Raw genomic sequence first — 21,697 nt, forward strand, 5'->3', positions numbered from 1 at the left:
AAATCGTCTCCTGAAGAAGAGGAATAAAATGAACTGTGACAGGAAAGTAAAACATTTAATAAACAAATGTGACCACATACAATATAAACCAAAATGAGAAAATAAATAACAGTATAATTTAAACACAGAGATAGACACAAAACTCACGGCAAAGGATTCAAACACAGGAAGTGCTGTCCTGTGACGCAATCATGTATTCCTTGTGTGTGATTGTTTATTCTGATTTATAAATGAAGGGAAGGGAAAGCCTCTGATTGGTTTATTGGGTGACCAATGGGAGTTAAGCATGGCCCTGATGATGTCACATGGTAGATTTGTAAACAGATGTGTGATGTAGAACCGGAAGTCATTTATATAATTGTACAGGATATTATAACATGTTCTAACAGATCAGATTTGGCTCTGAAAGGGTTAACAAGCTGCCTGATTAAAATGCAGCCTTCACTGTCACCATGGCAACGGCGCGAGAAAAGGGTGGGTGGTGAGGGGGCGAGGAGGCGAGCATGTGTGTGTGTGTTAAACAACACCCTGTTCCTGTGCTGCCTCTGAAAAATGAGCTAAAACTCATGACCCCAAACACACACACACACACACACACACACACACACACACACACACACACACCTGCAAATAACAGACCCATAATAATACACAAATTTACATATGCAGATGAGTACAACTGTTACAAAACAAGCCTGTGCTATTTTAAATTCACATACCAAATAATACATCTGCATAAATGAATTGAATATAAAGTGTATGATGTCACGTGGTAAAGATAAATATTACATCAACACATGAATGAGAAAGCAAACTAGTGAACAACTACTAATGACTTATTCATTCAGAGAAAGAGAAAGGGAGAAGTGTTTGTGTGTGAGAGTGTATGTTTGTGTGCGAGAGTGAAAGAAAGAGAGAGAGAGAGAGAGAGAGAGAGAGAGAGAGAGAGAGAGAGAGAGAGAGAGAGAGAGATGAACTGCTGAAGTGATGAAACGTTCAGTAGTTTGATGTGGACCATCACTGTTCCTCTTCACCTCCTCATTCCCTGCCTGAGTGACGCCCTGTGATGCTGACCTCCATTGTTTATTAACACACTCATCTGCTCATCCCTACCTACACCTATGAATCTCACTTACCCCTGGAGCTCCACCCACAAATCACCTCACAGCTCAGTCAACCACACAGACTCTTCTGTGATCATCCACAACAACAACAACAATAATAATCTGTGCTGTATCTGTCTCATTAAATTATTACACTTTGTTATTGTACTTAATTGTCCATGGTGTCTCTCTCTCTCTCTCTCTCTCTCTCTCTTCCTCCCCATCTGCCTCCCCTTCTCATTATCTCACTTCCTCTCTGTCTCACTCTCTCCCTCCTACTCACTCTTTCACTCTCTTTCACGCCGCCCCTCCATCTGTCTCCCTGTCTGCCCCCCCCCTCAGGGTGAGGGGATGATGGAGGGAGTTGCTGTGTATCTGCAGTGTTGCAGTGACAAACGTTTCTATACCTCTCACTTCGACTGCCTTACACACACAAACAGAGAGATAGAGAGACAGAAGGAGAGAGAATGCATTGTTCTGTGCAGTAAAGATTCTGTTAATCCTTCAGACTTCACGTGAAAACATGCAGAGCAGAAGGTAGGCATTTCTATCTATCTATCTATCTATCTATCTATCTATCTATCTATCTATCTATCTATCTATCTATGAGCTTAATGTATCTGCAGAGGGGTTTCCTCAGCTTTCCATTTTCAGCATGCAAGATTCTCCTCTCATCCCTCCATCAATCTTTCATCCTTGGTCTTTCATCATCCTTTCATCCATCCATGATCTACAGTATATTACATTTATTTGTATAGATTTTCCATCTAGCCTTTTATCTTTCCTATAATCACTCCTTCCATCATTTCTCCACCAGCTATCACCCCTCTTGCATACCTTCCATACCTTTCATCATCTCCATCATAATTCCAGCCCTCCATTTCCCACCTATCCCTCCATCCTTCTGCTATTACTCCACCATTCCTTTATCTTATATCTATGCTTTTCTTTCAGCCTTCATACATTTACCTCCATCATTTATCACTCTATCTGCAGTTTTGTAAATATATATCATTTGAGATGGATAAAAGGATAGATCTTTTTTTTGTGCATGTGTGTATATGGTGTGTGGTTTGTGTGTGTGTGTGTGTGTGTGTGTGTGTGATAATGCTACAGCAATTTAGTCAATTTCTGGCACCTTCATAAACATCATCAACAACAACATCAACACTAATAATAATAATGATGATGATGATGATGATGCTGATGATGATGAAGAGAATGAAGAGGATGATGATAAGTCTGTATGATGTGTTTTTGGTTTCAGTGTGTTAGCATGCAGTGTGAATTTTAGCAGTAATTTGGGTTGGTGTTCTGTGTGCATTATGACATTCAGTGTGTGTTAGCATTGTAACACACACACACACACAGATTAACTCTTGATGATGTTGAGTTGAGTCATTCAGTTATTTTGCTCTGAATTCAGATGATTAATCTCACCTGAGTGGAGGATCAGAGGTTCAAATTGATAGACACACGAATGTGATGTGTGAGTGAGGAGATGGTGAGTGTGAAATAAAGGGATCCGGAGTCTGGTATCTCAGTGACATCTTACTGTACATACAGAGCTGCTGTAACTGTAAATGTAGCTAATCTACTGGAAATGTAGGAGAAAATAAGATGTATTAGAGTTTATTACACCTTTCATTTTAGGTTAATTAAATGAATTAAATAAATTCATTGTTGTTGTGTAGAAGTTTCACTCTGCGTGAAGGTGAAGGATAATCTGACCCTAACATTCATTTTACAGACAAACACTCAGCATTTTATCCAGAGAATATTCATCTTTCAGATTAGTGACATCTCTGATTAATCACATTTCTCTTCTCACTCATCCCCTTTTATAAAGAGGGCTGTTCTTAATGGCCTCAGGAACCAACACGGAGCAGTCAACAACACACAAAACAGCAATCTGGAAACACAACATAACATACACACATATACCACCATACACACAATACACATCAGAATCAGAATCAGAAAGATCTTTATTTCCAGGTATGTTTACAAGGAATTTGTTTTAGTACAGAAGCTCCACAGTGTAACAGAATGACATTGACACGAACACATATATAATATAGACAGTTTGTATGTACAGTAGAAAAATGTGCAAATTGAAATATAAATAAGTATGTGTTTTTAGTAAATACACATGTATTTTAATGTAAGAATAGTGTTGTGGGTTCTGTGTCAAGTGTTCATCAGATGGATTGCCTGAGGGAAGAAACTGTTCCTATGTCTGGTCTTTCTGGTGCTCAGGGCTCTGTAGCGTCGACCAGATGGCAACAGTTCGAAAAGTGAGTGTGCTGGATATGAGGGGTCCAGAGTGAGGGAGTGTGCTGGATGTGAGGGGTCCAGAGTGAGGGAGTGTGCTGGATGTGAGGGGTCCAGTGTGAGGGAGTGTGCTGGATGTGAGGGGTCCAGAGTGAGGGAGTGTGCTGGATGTGAGGGGTCCAGAGTGAGGGAGTGTGCTGGATGTGAGGGGTCCAGAGTGTTTGTCTTTGCCCTTTTGCTCACTCTGGAGAAGTACAGCTCTTGGAGAGTGGGGGGGAGTTGTTCGCTCAGCAGTCCGGACTACCCTCTGTAGTCTTCTGAGGTCACATTTGGTAGCTGAGCTGAACCAAACAGACACTGAAGTGCAGAGGATGGATTCGATTATGGCAGTGTAGAACTGTTTCAGCAGATCATGTGGCAGGTTGAAATTCCTCAGCTGATGAAGGAGGTACAACCTCTGCTGAGCATTTTTCACAATGGAGTCTATGTGAATGTCCCACTTCAGGTGCTGGGAGATTGTGGTTCCCAGGAATCCGAATGACTCCACTGCTGTAACAATGCTGTCCATGATGGTAAGTGGGGGAAGAGCAGGGGGGTTTCTCCTGAAGTCCACGATCATCTCCACTGTCTTGAGCGTGTTCAGCTCCAGGTTGTTAAGACTGCACCAGACATCCAGCTGTTCAACCTCCAGTCTGTAAGCAGATGATTGTGTTAAAGGCAGAGCTGAAGTCAAACAGGATCCTCTCACAAGTCCCTGGTCTGTCCAGATGCTGCAGAACATAATGCAGTCCCATATTGACTGCATCATTCACAGACCTGTTTGATCTGTAGGCAAACTGCAGAGGGTCCAGTAAGGGTCCAGTGATGTCCTTCAGATAAGCCAAAACCAGTCTTTCAAATGATTTCATGACCACAGACATTAGAGCCACAGGTCTGTAGTCATTTAGTCCGGTAATTTTGGGTTTCTTTGGGATGGGGATGATGGTGGAGCTTTTGAAGCATGAGGCCACAGAACTTCACACAGCTTCAGTGACGTGTTGAATATCAGCGTGAAGATGAGGGCCACCTGATCAGCATGGGGTTTTCAGACAGGCTGGTGAAACACTGTCTGGGCCTGGTGCCTTTCTTCTCTTGATCTTCCTGAAGACCTGACACACCTCATCTTCACTGAACTGAATTTTAGGTGTGTTGGAGTCGAGGGTTTACAGGAGGTGTGAATTGGGCTTTTTCAAACCGGCAATAGAACTCGTTCAGGTCGTCTGTCAGTTGTTGATTCACCACAGTGCGGGGGGATGGTGTTGTGTAGTGGCTTTCAGACCTTTCCACACTGAAGCTGAGTCATTACAGGAATTCGTAGCTTTTTGGAATAGTTCCTTTTTGCAACTCTGATTTGCAACTCTGCAACTCTTTTTGTAAGGGAGTCCTGGTAGGAATACACAAATCCTGACAGAAACTGATGTATGATGTTAAAGTCTCTGTGAGCTTGTCCAGGTCGGTGGCAGCAGCTTCAAAAACAGACCAGTCAGTGAGAGAGAAACAGGCTTGTAAATCCTGCTCTGCTTCCTTTGTCCATCTTTTTACAGTCCTTAATACAGGTTTAGCTGTTTTTAGTTTCTGCCTGTAGGTCAGTATCAGATGAACTAAGCAGTGATCAGAGAGTCCCAGAGCTGCCCGTGGGACATCCTTTGTATGCATCCTTTATTGTAGTGTAACAGTGATCCAGTGTGTTACTGTCTCTGGTGGGACATGTAACATGCCGTCTGTATTTTGGCAGTTCACGTGAGAGAATCGCTTTATTAAAGTCTCTAAGAATTATTAGTACAGAGTCCGGGTGTTGTTGCTCACACTCGTGATCATATCAGCGAGTGTCTGTAGTGCCGAGCTCACGTGCGCTTGTGGAGGAATGTAAACACTCACCAGAATGAACGAGCAAAACTCCCGCGGCGAATAGAACGGTTTGCAGTTAATGGCGAGTGTTTCAAGATCGGTACAGCACATCTTCTTTAACACAATTACATCAGAACACCACCTTTCATTGATGCAAAAACACCCGTCTTCGTGTCCTGAAGCAGCCGCTCCGTCAACTACAATATTCAGCAAAACGTTGAATACTCAAAAACCGGTAAAATTGTGACCTTGCGGTGTGTACTGCAGAATGTTCAGCAGTTCATCCCTGGTGAAACTGATCAGATTTTCTTGACACAGAACAGGAAAAACAGAGCAAACACTGAGGAGCTAAGCACTGAGGCTGCCATACGCGGCGCCATCTTGATAGCATCCACACCACAATACACACTATACACATACACACCATACACATACACACCAATATACACACACACACACCACCATACATAATATACACATACACACCACGATACACACCAATATACACACTATACACATACACACCACCATACACCCCACCATACACACCACTATACACACCACCATACACATACACACCACCATACACATCACTATACACACTATACACATACACACCACGATACACACCAATATACACACTATACACATACACACCACCATACACACTATACACTAGGGCTGTGCAATATGGACAAAATAATCAGATTGCGATTTTCTGAATGAATATTGCGATTGCGATTTTATTTGCGATTTTTTTCTTGGGTAGTTTCATCCTCATAATGTTTGTTGATGTAGTTCAGAATTTTTGATTTTATAGTCTTTGTCAAGTCAGTATCTTCATCCTCAACTGCAAGAATCTTGGTGTTCAGCAGGTGAAGAACCCGGTTTCACATATGACACACTGTAGTTTTCACTGGAAAGGGCATCCTTGAACTCCTGAAGTGGACCCAATGCTTTACTTACAGATTCTAGAACATCTGTGTCTTGCCATTGGGGCACTAGGTGTCTTGTTTTACGGTCAGCTGAAAGGACCTGAGACAATGCCCTCTGTTGCTCCAAAACCCTGTCTATCATTTGTTGCATTGAGCCCCATCTTGTTGGGCATGATGTTATGAGGGCATGTTGGGGAAGGTGGAGTTCTTCCTGGGCTTCGGCTAACATCTTTTTTTCCAACTGTGGGAAAAATGTCCCACTAGCTTTTTGCACAAGCCGTTGGCGCGGGAAATGCGAGGTTCATCCTTGATTGCAATTTCTAAAAAATAAAAAATTGCAAAACATGACGAATGTGTATTTCATTCATTTAAATATAAAATTATTGAGTAACACTTTACAATAAGGTGCTATTTGTTAACAACTAGCTAATACATTAGCTAAAATGAACTGACAATGAACAATACTAATATAGTATTAATGTTAGTTCATGTTAATTTTAGCATTTATTAATACATTATTAAAATCAAATGTTGTCATTGTTAACATTAGTTAATGCACCATGAACTAACATGAATAGCTGTATTGACATGAACTAACATTAACAAGAATGAATAAATGCTGGAAAAATTGTTTGTTGTTAGCTAATGGATTGATATTTGTGGCGACATATATGCAAATTCATTCTCCGCCAGTAGGAGGCGCTTAGAGCGGGACAGAGAGCTTTTTCCTTGTTAACGCTGTATAGAAAGCAACGCTCGGCTGCTTTATCAGGCATTACATGCAAAATAAAAAGAAAATGACATCCAAAAATTTCTGAGGACAGTCGGTTTTCTTCAGAAATAACTCCACAAATAATTCAATGTAAGGAAAACACTGCAATTTACTACTGTTAACAAATAGTACCTTATTGTAAAGTTTTACCAACTATGGTACAAGTTGAAAATACTATTACAAAACATAATACGTTTCATATTAAATATCTTTGCGCAATTTGTTTCTTAATAAAAAAGGTATGCACTACAAAGTGCCCTAATGTAAAGTATACATTACTTAATGTAAAGCAGAATAAATGTATAATAAAATCTAACTTACGAATTGCCAAATGCAGTCTGTGTCCGAAGCACTGCAATCGTGTCCAGTTGTTCAAATTGACAGCCTTCACTATATTAGTTCCATTGTCTGTGTTGATAGACACTTGTTGCTCTTCCCATGTTGCTAAAGCTTCTTTTAACCCTTCAGATATATTTTCTCCAGTGTGATCTTCTGGGAAGAATGCTGTTAGCAAACATCGACTTTTCATTTCAAAGTTGTCATTAATATAGTGGACTGTTAAACTCATGTACGGCTCCATCGTTCTGCTGGACCACATATCTGTGGTCGTGGCGTAGTATCACCTGCTTGAGCTCGTATTCAACGCCCGCCTTACATTTCTCATACATTTCGGGAATAGCAAATCGTGTGAAATGAGTGCGAGATGGCAGCTGGTATCTTTTTGTCGAGTGTTTGTATTAGTCTTCGGAAGCCGTCTTTACTGACGATGTTCGGGCTGGCTTTGATGTGTGCTTTTGTTTGTTTCGATGGACTTTAAGTGTTGGAACAGATTTGTAGTATTGCTCCGTTTCGTTGGAATAATCATTTCACAAGTCTTGCAAATTACCTTGCTCTGTGACGGAGCCTCTCTCCTGAATACAAAATACTCCCAAACGACTGACGTTGAATTTTGCTTTGGCACCAAATCATTTTTATTTTGACCTGCATCCATATTTTTATATGGATTATATTTTTATTTTTTGCATATATATTCTTTCCTCCCGCTCGCCTATTCGGTTTTTCCGCTCAGCTTCGTTGTGCGCCGCGTGAGCTCTGATTGGTTAACATCTTTCTCCCGCTCAGCTTAGCTGTAATTTGCGCTGTGCGCTGCGTGAGCTCTGATTGGTTAGCATCTTAATAGATAAAATTGCAGCCTTATGCGGTTTAGAAATCGCATGTGCTTAAATTGCGATTAATTGCACAGCCCTAATACACACTCCTATACACTCTCCTATACACAATATACACAAATACACCACTATACACACACCACTATACACACCATACACATACACACCACTATACACCACAATACACACTATACACATACAGACCACTATAGAAACTACACATATACACCACTATACACGCCACTATACACGCAATACACATACACACAACTATACACACACACACCACTATACACATCACTATATACACCACTTTACACATACACACAATGATACATATACACTATAGACATACATACATACACACCGCTTTACATGTACACACCATGATAAACACCACTAAACACATACAGACCACTATATACACCAATATTCACATACCCCCACTATACACACCACAATACACACAATACACAAACACACCACTGTACATTTACACTTACGGCATTTAGCAGACTTCCTTTTTCAGAGTGATGTACAAAAGTGCTTTAAGTCTCTATCATTGAATACATTAACACTGGACCACTATCACAGAATTAAGATATCATAAACCTAAAACTCTGTTCGGGGTTTTTATATTTAAATACACACATACAAAAAACGGGGGAAAGGGCAAGTTCAAGTATTTCATGAATATGAAGCTCTTCGCTCTTTGTATGAAGACAGTCAGTGACTCAGCTGTTCAGGCATCTAGTACAAGTTCACTCCACCACTTCGGTGCAGAACAGAAATGAGTCTTGATGAAGACCTCCCTCTTACCCTGAGAGATGGTGGACCAGTGCTGGTAGATCTGAGGGTGCGAGGTGCAGTATGAGGAGTGATGATGGCTTTGAGGTAAGAGGGAGATGGACACTTTTTGGCTTTGTAGGCAATCATCTGCTGTGTTTAGCTACCGGAGGTCAATGGAGGAACACAGCAGTGTGGTGGTGTGGAGAACTTAGGCAGGTTGAAAACAAGTAGCTACATTTGGATCATTTAGAGAGGATGAATTGTGTTCATGTGTAGACCTGACAGAGAGAGCTGCAGTAGTCCAGTGTTGATATGACAAGAGACTGAACAAGTACCTGAGCAGCCTGTGTGGGGAAAAATGACAGAATCCTTCTAATGATGTAGAGAAGGAACCGACATGAGGGTGTCACATTAGCAACATGAGAGGAAATGGACAGTTGATTGTCCATGGTTACCCAAAGATTGTGCACTGTGACTGAAGGGGAGATCAGATCGTTATGCAGGGATATAGCAAGGTCATGACCTGGGGATGAATCACCTGATGATCAGCAGTTCAGTTTTACTGCTATTGAGCTTTAACTGATGAGCAGTCATCCATGATGATATTTCTGCCAGACGTGCTGAGATCCGAACAGAAGCTGTGGTATCTAAAGGGTGGAAAAGAGAAGATAAGTTGTGTATCATCAGCATAGCAGTGGTAAGAGAACCTGTGTGAGGAAATCACTTCACCAAGAGAGAGAATATACAGGGAGAAAAGAAGAGGACCAAGTACTGAGCCCTGTGGGACACTGTACACACTAGACACATTCACACTGTACAGAGCACAGAGCACACATAACTACACATATACACACTATAAACATTGTACACAATGTACAATACAGATTACTATAAAAACTATACAAAAACACACCACTATACACATACACTATACACACCATTGTATACACAATACAAATGCACACCACTATAAACACTATATACATACACACTGTAGACACTATACACACACCACTATGCACATACACACTGGTCACACTATACACGTACACACCACTAACTAACAAGACACTTTTCTCACACACACACACACACACACACACCACTATTTAGCTTCTTGACCCTGAAACATGGTGATTCATTCTGTCAAGGTTTGATTAAGGAGTGTGTCCTGAAATGCACTTTATGACTGTTCCTTGTAGCGAGAATACAAATAAAAAATATAAAGATCTAAAAATGTAAAAGTGTAAAAATGTAGGTGCATAAGAACAATACATGAAGAGAAAAATAAACATAGATCTATAAATGTAGATATAAAAGATAGAATGAAGATAAATCATTAAAAAAAATAAAAACAGATCTGTACAACCGGTACAAACAAAATGGCATCGGTTTCCCTACCTCCCCAAGAATACCATGTACAACTATATTCATAAGCAAACAAGTCTAAACAAGGGCAATCCAGAATCAACGTCAAAAAGAACAGGCAGGAGTCAGTATTAACAGGAAATGCTAAGCATACAAATATAACGAACAATTCACAAAACTAATTAACAGCAAACAAATAACCACAGCAAATGAGCCAAAAAAAAAAGCTAAACAGGAAGTGGTGGTGGAGGCTTTTATAGGCCACAGGGAGTCAGCTGACCAGCAGGGCGTGGCACCAGGTGAACCTCAGGAACCAATCAGGGTTTATCCTGCACAGAAACACAAACACCTCCCCAAAACAGAAAACAAATAGAAAAGGACGTAACACTGTATAGTGTGCAGTATGTAGTGTATACTGTGTAGTGTATACTGTGTAGTGTGCAGTATGTAGTGTATACTGTGTAGTGTGCAGTATGTAGTGTATACTGTGTAGTGTGTAGTGTGCAGTATGTAGTGTGTAATGTGTAGTGTATACTGTGTAATGTGTAGTGTGCAGTGTATACTGTGTAATGTGTAGTGTGCAGTATGTAGTGTATACTGTGTAGTGTGCAGTATGTAGTGTATACTGTGTAGTATGTAGTGTGTAGTGTGTAGTGTGCAGTATGTAGTGTATAGTGTGTAGTGTGCAGTATGTAGTGTATAGTGTGTAGTGTATAGTATGTAGTGTATACTGTGTAGTGTCCCTGCTGAAAAATCCAGCATAAACCAGCATGAATTCCATGCTGGTCCAGGCTGTTTTTTACTGGTTCATGCTGGTATAGTGCTGGTATAATGCTGGTCAGTACTGGTATAGTGCTGGTATAATGCTTGTCAGTGCTGGTATAGTGCTGGTATAGCTGGGTGGCCAGCATAGTCATGGTGTTATCAAGCAAAACGGGGCTGGTGTAGCTGGTTAACCAGTATGATCTTGCTGGAATGAGCTTTATGGGAACAAGCTTTATTTTTGCTTGTGTTTGTTTCTATGTAACACATTAATATAAGATTAAAACACAATATATTGGAATATATTTAATTATAAGTGTGTTATTTCTTTTGCTCCCTCTTTTGAATAAAGAACTGAAATAACAAAGCTCAAAAAGCTTTGAATAACAAAGAATAGAAACATTTAAAATCGTTCGGTAGGGATTAAAGTGTCTCCACAAATTAAATATAGTAATACCAACAAATGTTGACCTCCCGGGCTCCATGAGGGAAGCAGCATATAAATCATACAGAATGATGGTTTTTGAAAGATATATACAGTATAAGCAGTATTGGTATCAGTATCAGCATCGTATCCTTGCAAAAAAGTGGTATCGCTCATCCCTAATAGATAGATCGATCTCCAATAAAATCCAACAGGAGTTTGGAGTCAAACAATGCTAAAATCCATTTGTCTCAATTAAGAGGTAGTTAAGTTGTTGTTTTTTTTTTTTTAGTAAAGCGGTAATGTGAAGAGCTATTACCCAGCATCAGCGTTGCTATGCAACCTTTAAAGCAACTATGTTCACAAAGGTAAATGTAGTTCCTGCACTTTCCAAAAATAAATCTCGCAATGTTTTCGACTACATTATATACCTTACAGTGTTTATTGAAATTAGTATAAGTGCACGTGTTACAGATCATCATGTTTTTGCCACCGTAATTAGGATTTTGTTTTGGGGTAAATAAAAAGCTTCCGCTTCTACACGACGAATCTGCTGATCACTGGGAATCAGAATGTTTGCATACATGAGGTAACTGGATGATGGCTGCACGGCAGTTGTTTCAACTAGCGAAATTAAGGACTTTAACTACGACATGTTTGACCAAACTCAGGTTTATTGGGTACGATGGAAGCAAGACTTCTTCACGGCACAAATACTGATGCTTAAATGTATGTAACTTAAGCAGTAGCTGTTTTATCGTAACTCGTTCACTGCACAATATAAACAAATGAGTGATATATAGTTTTGTTTCTTATTTTGTTTCTATAATTTTTCAGAGAATAAAGAAGACATAGAGCAGGAGTTGTCTAAAGGCAAACGACTCCAGGTAGCACCTCTTAACCTTCATATTGTCCCTGTGTCTTTTTGACCCTGCTGGAAGAATGTGTCATAACTTGGGTTTTCTTGGACATATTTGCCTGAAATTTAGCAGGATTGTTCCGATGAACTTTGCAAGCAAAATTAATTTTGTCTATTTTCGCTGAACTATGTGTTCAGACTAGTATATACTACGCGTTTTTGATCCGCTTGGGTCATTTTGACCCGGCCACATTTAGTGGGGCAATAGGTCACACTTTTGCCCATTTCAGCGCAATGAACATACATACAGACACAAAAATGCACACATAAAATGTCCACTAACACACGCACCCAAAACACACACTCACACACACAAACACACACACAAATTGGGCATTGCATTTCATTAGGCCTCCAGAAAAGAAAAAAAGCAAAACATTTGTAAATATTTCACACTTTTGATGTGCCTTCGCCTAGCAGAGGGCAAAATATGATCTACCGAAATGATGCTACACACACACACAAACACACACACACACACACACACACACACACATGTTGTGTTTTCATATTCAAATCATGTTTGTTTCCTCTCTCTTATTTATGAATTTAGTTGCATCAGTCAGCTTTGGCCTGGAGATATGCTGAGTAATGTTTGACATTTATCAGTCAGTGGTTATCCAAAATAATATTTAATAATTTCTGCTTATTTTACTCAAAACATGGCAAAATTTCACAAGGGTTATCATTCATAAATTAAGTATAATAAAAAAAACATAAGGAGGTAAACAAAGTTTTACTCACATGAAATTATGGCATGTTTTTGGGCGTGAGTGTGTGTGTGTGTGTGTGTGTGTGTGAGTAGCGTGTTGTTGGTTCATCAGATGACATCAGGTGGGCAAAATACATATTACAAGTGTAAAATAGATATTACACTCAGAATGGTGATAATTGTAGAATTTTTTATTTATAAGCATTCAAGTCAATTTGGCCTGGAAAAAAACAGGTTTTATTATTTGCTGACATTAAAAATGGTCAAAATGGTTTCAAAACAATCTCCTGCCCTTGAAATATACCAGCCTGTAATTGTGCATCAACTTTTGTGCCTCTATGAAAATAATTCAAAATTTCTGTTTTTTTTTTGTTTTGTTTTTTTTGCAAAATATATGGTAATATGTTGGAAACAAGTTAGACTAAAAAGGTAAAAAAAAAAAAAAAAAAAAAAAAAAAAATAGGCTATCATATATTTTGTAAAAATCATAATTTTTTATAAGCAGTCAAAACAGACAAGGTCAAGTTAACTCAGCGCTCCTACTTTGTATAGGAGGACAATACAAGGGTTAAAAAAACATGGTCATCGACACCATATACTACTAGTTCATTGCTAAAAGATAAAGTGGAAGCTAAGACCAAAAAAGTGTGTTGTAAAGGTTATATTGTGTAACGTTATTTGTGCACGTGTGTATATTATAGTGTGCTGGCAAATGTCATTGTCCAATAAATGTTTTAAACAAACGTATACATATACATATACTGTATATATATAAAATGTGTGTGTGTGTATATATATATATATATATATATATATATATATATATATATATATATATATATATATATATATACACGTATATATATATATATATATATATATATATATACCTATATATATACGTATATATATATATATATATATATATATACGTGTATATATATATATATATATATATATATATATATATATATATATATATATATATATATATATATAATGATAGAAATATCCAGAATGTTTTTCTTTACTAAAAAGTTAATTACAATTCTCTAGAAAATTGTCTTGGTCTTTATTTAACTATGAATATGCACTAAGAAATGTGATATGTAACAAATGGATTTTGTTGTGGTCTTGCTGGGATTATACTAGCATCCAAAAGACAACATATGTTGGCCAGCACACCAGCATCCCAGGCTGGTCGGCCAGCACCCCAGCATCCCAGGCTAGTCGACCAGCATCCCAGGCTGGTCGGGCCTGCAACCAGCACCTAATGCTGGGCCAGCATACAGTACCACCATCCCAAGCTGGTCGGCCAGCACACCAGCAACCAGCACCTAATTCTGGACCAGCATACCACCATCCCAAGCTGGTCCCAGCATGCAAAACATACCTTATGCTGGACCAGCAATGCTGTTTTTTTTTTTTAGCAGGGGTGTAGTGTGTGTTTAGGCTGATACAGAGTGATTTGATTGGATTTAATATCTGACTCCACCCAATGCTGTGATTTTGCACATTTAACCTTTTATTGACAATAAAATTCAATTTATTTTTATCATTTCATAATAGTGAGACAGATTCTTTCTCTCTCTCTCTCTCTCTCTCTCTCTCTCTCTCTCTCTCTCTCTCTCTCTCTCTCTGTCTCTCTCTCTCTCTCTCTCTCTGTCTACAGGTACTGATGACTCACACATTTGCAGTGAGACATGTTCACAACTCCCACCATCTGGAAAGTCTGTCTGGATAATGTGTGTGTGGATAATTGTGTGTGTGAGTTGAATATTATCACTGATCTTCTTACCTCTTCTAATATAAAGCACATCTGATGAATATGATAAAAACAATTTCTTTCTTTCTTTCTTTCTTTCTTTCTTTCTTTCTTTCTTTCTTTCTTTCTTTCTTTCTTTCTTTCTGTCTGTCTGTCTGTCTGTCTGTCTGTCTGTCTGCAGGGTTATCACAGAGAGCCCAGTGTAATTCTTTAAGACACTCCACAGAGAGGAAGAGAGATAAACACCTGAGGCTCTACACATCTACAGGAGAGCTGATGTTCACACACACAACATGAAGAAGATCTACATCGGCAAAACCGGCCTGAAGAGCTCACGGGCCGGCTGTAAGCACCAGAAGAAAAGGTAAGACAGAGTGAGACAGAGCAGAAGTGAGACACTTCTTGTTGTTTGTATTAAAATTGGATGTGCTGTCTGTGATCAGGAGGCAAACAGGAGGAGGATGTTTTCAAACACGTTTAGTTTGTAGAGCAGTACATGCTTCCTGATTGGGTGTATGTTGCCTAGCAACCAGACATAACATTCTAACAGCGCATCTTTAAGCTCACACCTACACTTCATGTGAGACGTTCATCCTCTACCCAATGCAGTGTAAACAACCTAAAGATAAAGAAATGTTAAGAATTCTCCAGTGTAGCCTGGAATACTGGAGCTGAAAATGTTCTTGTGTTCTTCAGAAAGAAAGATTAAAGAACAGAATTAAACAGGACCCCATGTTCCTGACTTTTCAGACATTTGTAGAATCCTTAAGTCATGTTTTTTTAATTTGCAACCAGGAGGTGATCTACAATCTATCAGGAAATGCTTTCAGAATCTAAAGCAGTAGTATACAGTCTTTACGATGTTTGTGTGTGTGTGTGTGTGTGTGTGTGTGTGTGTGTGTAGCTCTTTGCAGGAGCAGAAGGACGAGCTGAGGAAGCGTTTGTCCTTCACCACCCAGAAGTTGGAGTTGTTGGAGAGTGAGTTTGACTCCACGAGGCAGTACCTCGAGACAGAACTGCGCAGAGCTCAAGAGGAACTTGACAAATTCACTGATAAACTAAGGAGGTACAACATACACACACACACACACACACAGCAATGAAGCTCCTGTTGTGACTCTAATGATCCTTTAACACACTTCACTTGAGCTGATAATGTAAGACAATTGGCCCAAGGGCACTTAATAAAGGGGAGGTGGATAAAGGGAAGTGTGAGGCACAGAACTGAAGCACAGCTCATGCTTGATTTCTGATTTGCTTTATTACAGAATACAGAGCAGTTATTCAGCATTACAGAGGATTAATCAGGACCTGGAGGACAAAATCCACCGAACGGTGAATGAAATGCACAGACACACACACTCACACACACATTCACATACGTTTCATAAGTCAGTTATCAGTATAAACTTCAGTGTGTGTTTTGTATCTTATGTGTCTTGTGGGGGCGTGGCCTAATAATGTCTGTGTGTGTGTGTTTCAGTCCCAACATCATGATGATGAGAAGCGAGCGCTCAGTCAAGAGATCATTGTCCTTAACACACACCTGATGGAGGCAAAGATCACTATCGAGAAGCTTAAAGAGGACAACGTAAGGGCACACACACACACTCACACACACACTCACACACACACAGACACACACACAGACACACACAGACACACGCAAATTAGCCAAAATACAGCCAAAAGTTGGGTCAGTGTTTTGTGAGACGAGTCTTGCAGCTGCTTCAGTGTTTAGAGTTTCTGAGTTTCTCCACACTCAGATTATTAATCTCACCTTGGAGGCTGCCACAATTTTCCTGAATATAATAAAAATATGATGAAGCATAAAGTCCAGAGATAATTAAAATATTTAAATCCGATGATCTTTAATGATAGTTCATGTATTAAATATCATGTAGGAGTAATAATCTGCTAAACCGAGCCACCCTGATCACAGGCTGTTCTACAGTGAAGGATGGAGAATAAAAAGGAGAGATGAAGTGACAGCTGCATATGGCACATTTGATAAACTTTCTGATGTTCCTTTAACTCATGTTCTTTCTTATAGAGCAGGTTTGAGCTGGTTTATAACTCCGACATGTTACAGGTTATAACGCTGATAGCTGCTGTTTCACCTGATTGTCTGCTCAGGGTCCTGATTTTAGTCTCATTTTCAGTAAAAAGAGCTTCAGAGTTTCAGTTTGCATGAAGGAAGATGGAAGGGGGAATGGGAGAAAGAGAGAGAGAGGAGGGGGGAGAGGGGGGAGACAGAGAGGGGGTGAGAGGGGAGAGGGGTGATATATCTATAAAGATGTAGAAAAATTAAGGATGTTGAATCAAACTGCAGCATTTCAGATTCACTGTTTTTTTTCTGAGTAATAATGAAACAGATTTATGAGAAAAATCATTCAAACTCAGCAGCTGATGATTTCTGTGATTCTCCTGTTGTTTCTAACTGAGACGTGTGTCTGAAGTGTTGTGTTCAGTCACTGATAGATTTTTGGCCTACCATCTGTATTTTTCTGGATTTCTCAGTTAACTCAGCTGTAGTGTGTGTAACCTCCTGTGTGTTGTGTGTAGGATTTATACAGGAAGGACTGCAACCTAGCAGCTCAGCTCCTGCAGTGTAATCAGTCTCAGTACAGAGCTCAGCTCTCTGAGGTGGGTTTATAATCACACACACAAGTAAAGTCAAGAAGCTTCTATTATCATTTCATGTATATATATCTGACACAGTACACAGTGACATGAGACAACATAGGACAAAAGACGGTGCAGATAAAAGACAGGGCAGGACAAAAGACAGTGCAGGACAAAAGACAGTGCAGGAAAAAAGACAGTGCAGGACAAAACACAGTGCAGGACAAGAAGACAGTGCAGGACAAGAAGACGGTGCAGGACAAGAAGACAGTGCAAGACAAAAGTCAGTGCAAGACAAAAGTCAGTGCAGGGCAAAAGACAGTGCAGGACAAAAGACAGTGCAGGACAAGAAGACAGTGCAGGACAAGAAGACAGTGTAGGACAAGAAGACAGTGTAGGACAAAAGACAGTGTGATGTGTTTGTTGTGTGGTTCGGGGTGGCAGTGTGGCGGTTTGGGACACAGGCTCAGGCTGATGGACAGATTTATTCAGATTTATTATCAGTGTTCTTTATTGTTCCCTCGTCTGGCCTAAATCATACAAAACCTTCTCTTTTATTCTCCTGGTGCTGAAAACACACTTCAGTCTTTAGTGCTTATTATTGAACACTGTAATTAGCCTGAAATGTCCTGCTAGCTAATTACATATGGTTTACTGCTACTGTTGCCATGGCAACAAATGAATGCTGAGTGGTGTAATAATGGTTCACTGCCTCAGGAGAGACCAGGATGATTTTTTCTAAACAGCCTTATAAGTTATTTGATAAGCACAACATTATCATTAAGAGATTTTTTAAAATTAAATCTAATTTAAAAGTTTTTTCTTACTCTCTCTCAGTTGCCGGCGGATTTCCTGGAACGTCTGAGTCTGCACATTGAGGACTCCTCTCCAATCTGTCGCTCGCCTTATTCCGACCCCATTCCCTCCTCTGCACTGTCTAATGTTTTGGAGAAACCAGAGGAAGCGTCACGTTCCCCAAGTCCAACACGTCATGAGCTCCACGAGCCTCGCGAGCACCCGGGCTTCCTGATCGGCACCCCTGTGAGTGGAAATGAGCGGTTGGGTCTGGGATTGAGGGGTGTGGCTAAGTGTGATGTTTACAGCAGTGACACGGCACTGTACTGCCCAGACGAGCGACGTCGTGAGCGCAGGCCCAGTGTTGACCTGCACCGCTTTCCGCATTTTAACACCTCTGTGGGTGGAGCCTCTAGCTCCTACTCCAGTTTCAGTGGAGGTGGGTCTGAAGAAAAAGGGGCCGAGCCTCCTTACAGCACAACCTCTTCACCTCAACACCATGGGATCTACATGGAGTGGCGAGATGGTGTTGAGTATGAGCACAAAAGTGACGATTCCTGGGAAAGAGAAAGTCCGAGCGCCTTCAGTGTATCTCATGTTTACCAAAACGGCGGCTCTCCTCTCTACAGTGGCGCAATGTCGTGTTACAGTGAGCCGTATGAGCCCCTCCCACCATCCACCTCCCCCAGTGTCAACTATGGTGACAGTCGGCGTGGCAGTGCACTGGTGCCAGAAGAGGAGGAGGAGCCAGAGGAGGAACAGGAGGTGCTCATTGGCCGATGGAGGCGGTTAAGTGTAGAGGACGTCAGTGCACACTCATTCTGCAGTGCCGGACGTGCTTCACCATACAGCTTTTCTGAGCAGCACTTCTCCGTCCGACCTGCCAAGATCCGGCTTGGTCCCCTCTACAGCAGCTTCCAGGAGGGAAGTGACGCTTATCGGCACCATGGCGCCGCCCTGCTGGATCAGTTCTCCAGCACTGATCTCCGTAATACACACTTGTACAGCACAGAGGACGAGACCCAGGAGGTTGAGCAGCAGGTGGCTGGACTCGAGCAAGAATATGAGGACGAGGAGGTGGATGTGAGTCCAAACAGCTCCAACGAGTCACTGGAAATCGGATCCATGGAAATTGGTGCTGAGCTGCAGTCATTTCAGCAGGACCGGATCAGCACCTCTCCTCAGGAAAGAAGTTCTCCTCCGACTCAGGCAGCATCACAGTACCAGACATTCACCAATCTGGGCCTGACGAGGAAGGACAGTCTCACAAAAGCGCAGCTCTATGGCACTCTGCTCAACTGAGGACCCTGTGAGGACCCGGGTTCCACAAATACTGTGGAAACGTAACATAGAACAAAATGTTTACTGTATGAGGAGGAGCTCAGCTCCACTTTATTCTGCTCATCTGAGGACTTGATTTCACTTTATTCAGTTCAAGTCACATGTCTGAGTGCGCTACTGAGAACCATTAGCATGTGTTGTTTCAACCGATTTCAGCCAATCAGAACACGATTTTGGAATTATGTATAATAATAAATATTAAAAATAGGGCTAATTTGATAAAAAGGTTTCTCAACGTTTTAGTAAAGATGTGAATAAATGTTTTTGTGACCAAAACCAATTAAATATTCTCATCAGATTTACAGAAACTCTGACTGTTCATAGGCACATGTATATGTTGTTAAACACCAATCAGCTGTAAATTATCACTTTTATCACTTAACACTGCTGATTTACCACAACAACAAAATGGTGACTACACTAAATGGTGAAAGAGATCCTCCTAAGCTTTTAACATTCCAGTAATGCAGCTCAGCCACTGCAGTGCATCAACAGCACACAATTACACGTCTTCCTATGTGGGTGTCATTACTTTTGTTCTAAATCAATGTCTTATCTTATTTGTATTCATTTATATATTTGAGTTTCACAAAGTGTTCTTTGTAACTGCTGTGTAACTGTTTAAACCTCACAGCTTGTGAACCACTTAAGATAACTCCGCTTCCTAGCCACAACCCTGGAAACCTGGCAGACACAAAGGCATTGCTCTAACAGTCTGGGTGTGACAGCGCTGTCTCTGGGAGTCAGACAGAATCTGATGTTGGGGGTAGAGTTAAAGCCCTTAGGGGGGTGTCAGTCAGTTACAGAATCTTCTGCACATTAATACACCAATTTCTCTGAATCATTTCTTCTGACATCAGAACTCTCAGTGGTGCACTCAGACCTTTTTCTGTGCGTTCTCTCTGTGTTTCTGCTCAGTGGTGTTTTTCTACAGTGGAGATGAAATCATGATGATGTTCTGTGGTTGATATGAAGCTTGGACGTTTCTACAGATGATTTTAATGCTTGTGAACGCTGCTTATTTTTAAGTACCACTTACTGCACTGCAAGGGGGCGGAGTCAGACCTGAATCAACTCCTCCTACCTGGGCAGAGTCAAAATAAAAAATTGTGGAGACAAACCTCAAGCTATATAAGTGTGGCTCCATGGTGCAGATGGTCTCGGGGATAAGAGTTGTAGGAGAAGTCAGGTCAGGTCAAACTCCACCCATTGCACTTCTGCAGGATTACTATTCTAATTTTTGAAAAAAAATTGTTTGTTTCTTGGATTTTGGAAATTGTGATTTGATACACAGTGTGTGATGTGGTGTAGTGTGAGGTTTGAATGAAAGGCTTTATATCACAGAAGGCTGGAGGCAACATGCTACTTGGTCATACTAAGTGTGAGAGTTAAAGTGAATTACTCTTTTATCCGTAGCTGTGTTTATTGTTCAGTATTTCAGTGATGAATGAAACTCTGATTACAGAGAGAATAATCATGTCTTTTTAAACCCTTATCACTGCTACACAACAAAAAAAAGCCACAAATTGAGAATGTACCGATATCTGACCTAACTTCCAAATCACTGACTGCATCCCAAAAGCTGGTTTGAAAGGAAGCACCTGCTAATTGGCTAATGGGCTAATTAGCAGTTAGTGTATGAGACTAGCACTAAATACACACACTGTATGAACAGTAGGAACAGAGTCAGTGTTCAGGACCACGCCCCCTGCTCCTCTGATTGGCTGACGTACAGGTTTATTTTGTAGTTCTTCTGATTGGATTCTTCTCTCTGTGTTTCAGCTCCTCTACCTCACTGATGCTCTGCTGTTTCTGTTCCCTGTAATCAGACACACCATCATGCATGAGCCTCCCTCCTGCCCCTTTACTCTGTTTACCTTTCTCTAATAAAGCACAATTACTACACCACTGCTGTCTCTCTCTGTCTGGCTCTAATAAAGCACAGCAGCACTGCCTCTGTCTCATTCTTTGTCTGTCTCTCTATATCTGCCTTTCTGTGTCTCTCTCAAATAAAACATGACTACTGCAATATCCCTTTGTCTCTCTCTCACCTGTCA

The 21,697-nt window shown here is 40.6% G+C and overlaps 1 protein-coding gene across 2 annotated transcripts; it reads left to right on the top strand.

Moving 5' to 3' along the window:
* The first annotated feature begins 1,477 nt into the window (after window positions 1-1,477).
* Window positions 1,478-21,545, top strand: si:dkey-174m14.3 (uncharacterized protein LOC563117 homolog). 2 transcript variants are annotated; one of them, XM_060866000.1, is made up of 8 exons: window positions 1,478-1,640; window positions 14,787-14,881; window positions 15,061-15,243; window positions 15,784-15,945; window positions 16,148-16,214; window positions 16,363-16,470; window positions 17,445-17,525; window positions 18,342-21,545. In XM_060866000.1, exons 3-8 carry the CDS (start codon window positions 15,173-15,175, stop codon window positions 19,599-19,601), a joined length of 1,749 nt encoding a protein of 582 aa, XP_060721983.1. In that variant the 5' UTR covers window positions 1,478-1,640; window positions 14,787-14,881; window positions 15,061-15,172; the 3' UTR covers window positions 19,602-21,545. The 2 variants fall into 2 exon arrangements, with proteins under 2 accessions (XP_060721983.1, XP_060721984.1); XM_060866001.1 differs by lacking the exon at window positions 17,445-17,525.
* Window positions 21,546-21,697: the final 152 nt, after the last annotated feature.

The sequence above is a fragment of the Tachysurus vachellii genome, chromosome 3, assembly GCF_030014155.1.
Source record: "Tachysurus vachellii isolate PV-2020 chromosome 3, HZAU_Pvac_v1, whole genome shotgun sequence".
NCBI lineage: Eukaryota > Metazoa > Chordata > Actinopteri > Siluriformes > Bagridae > Tachysurus > Tachysurus vachellii.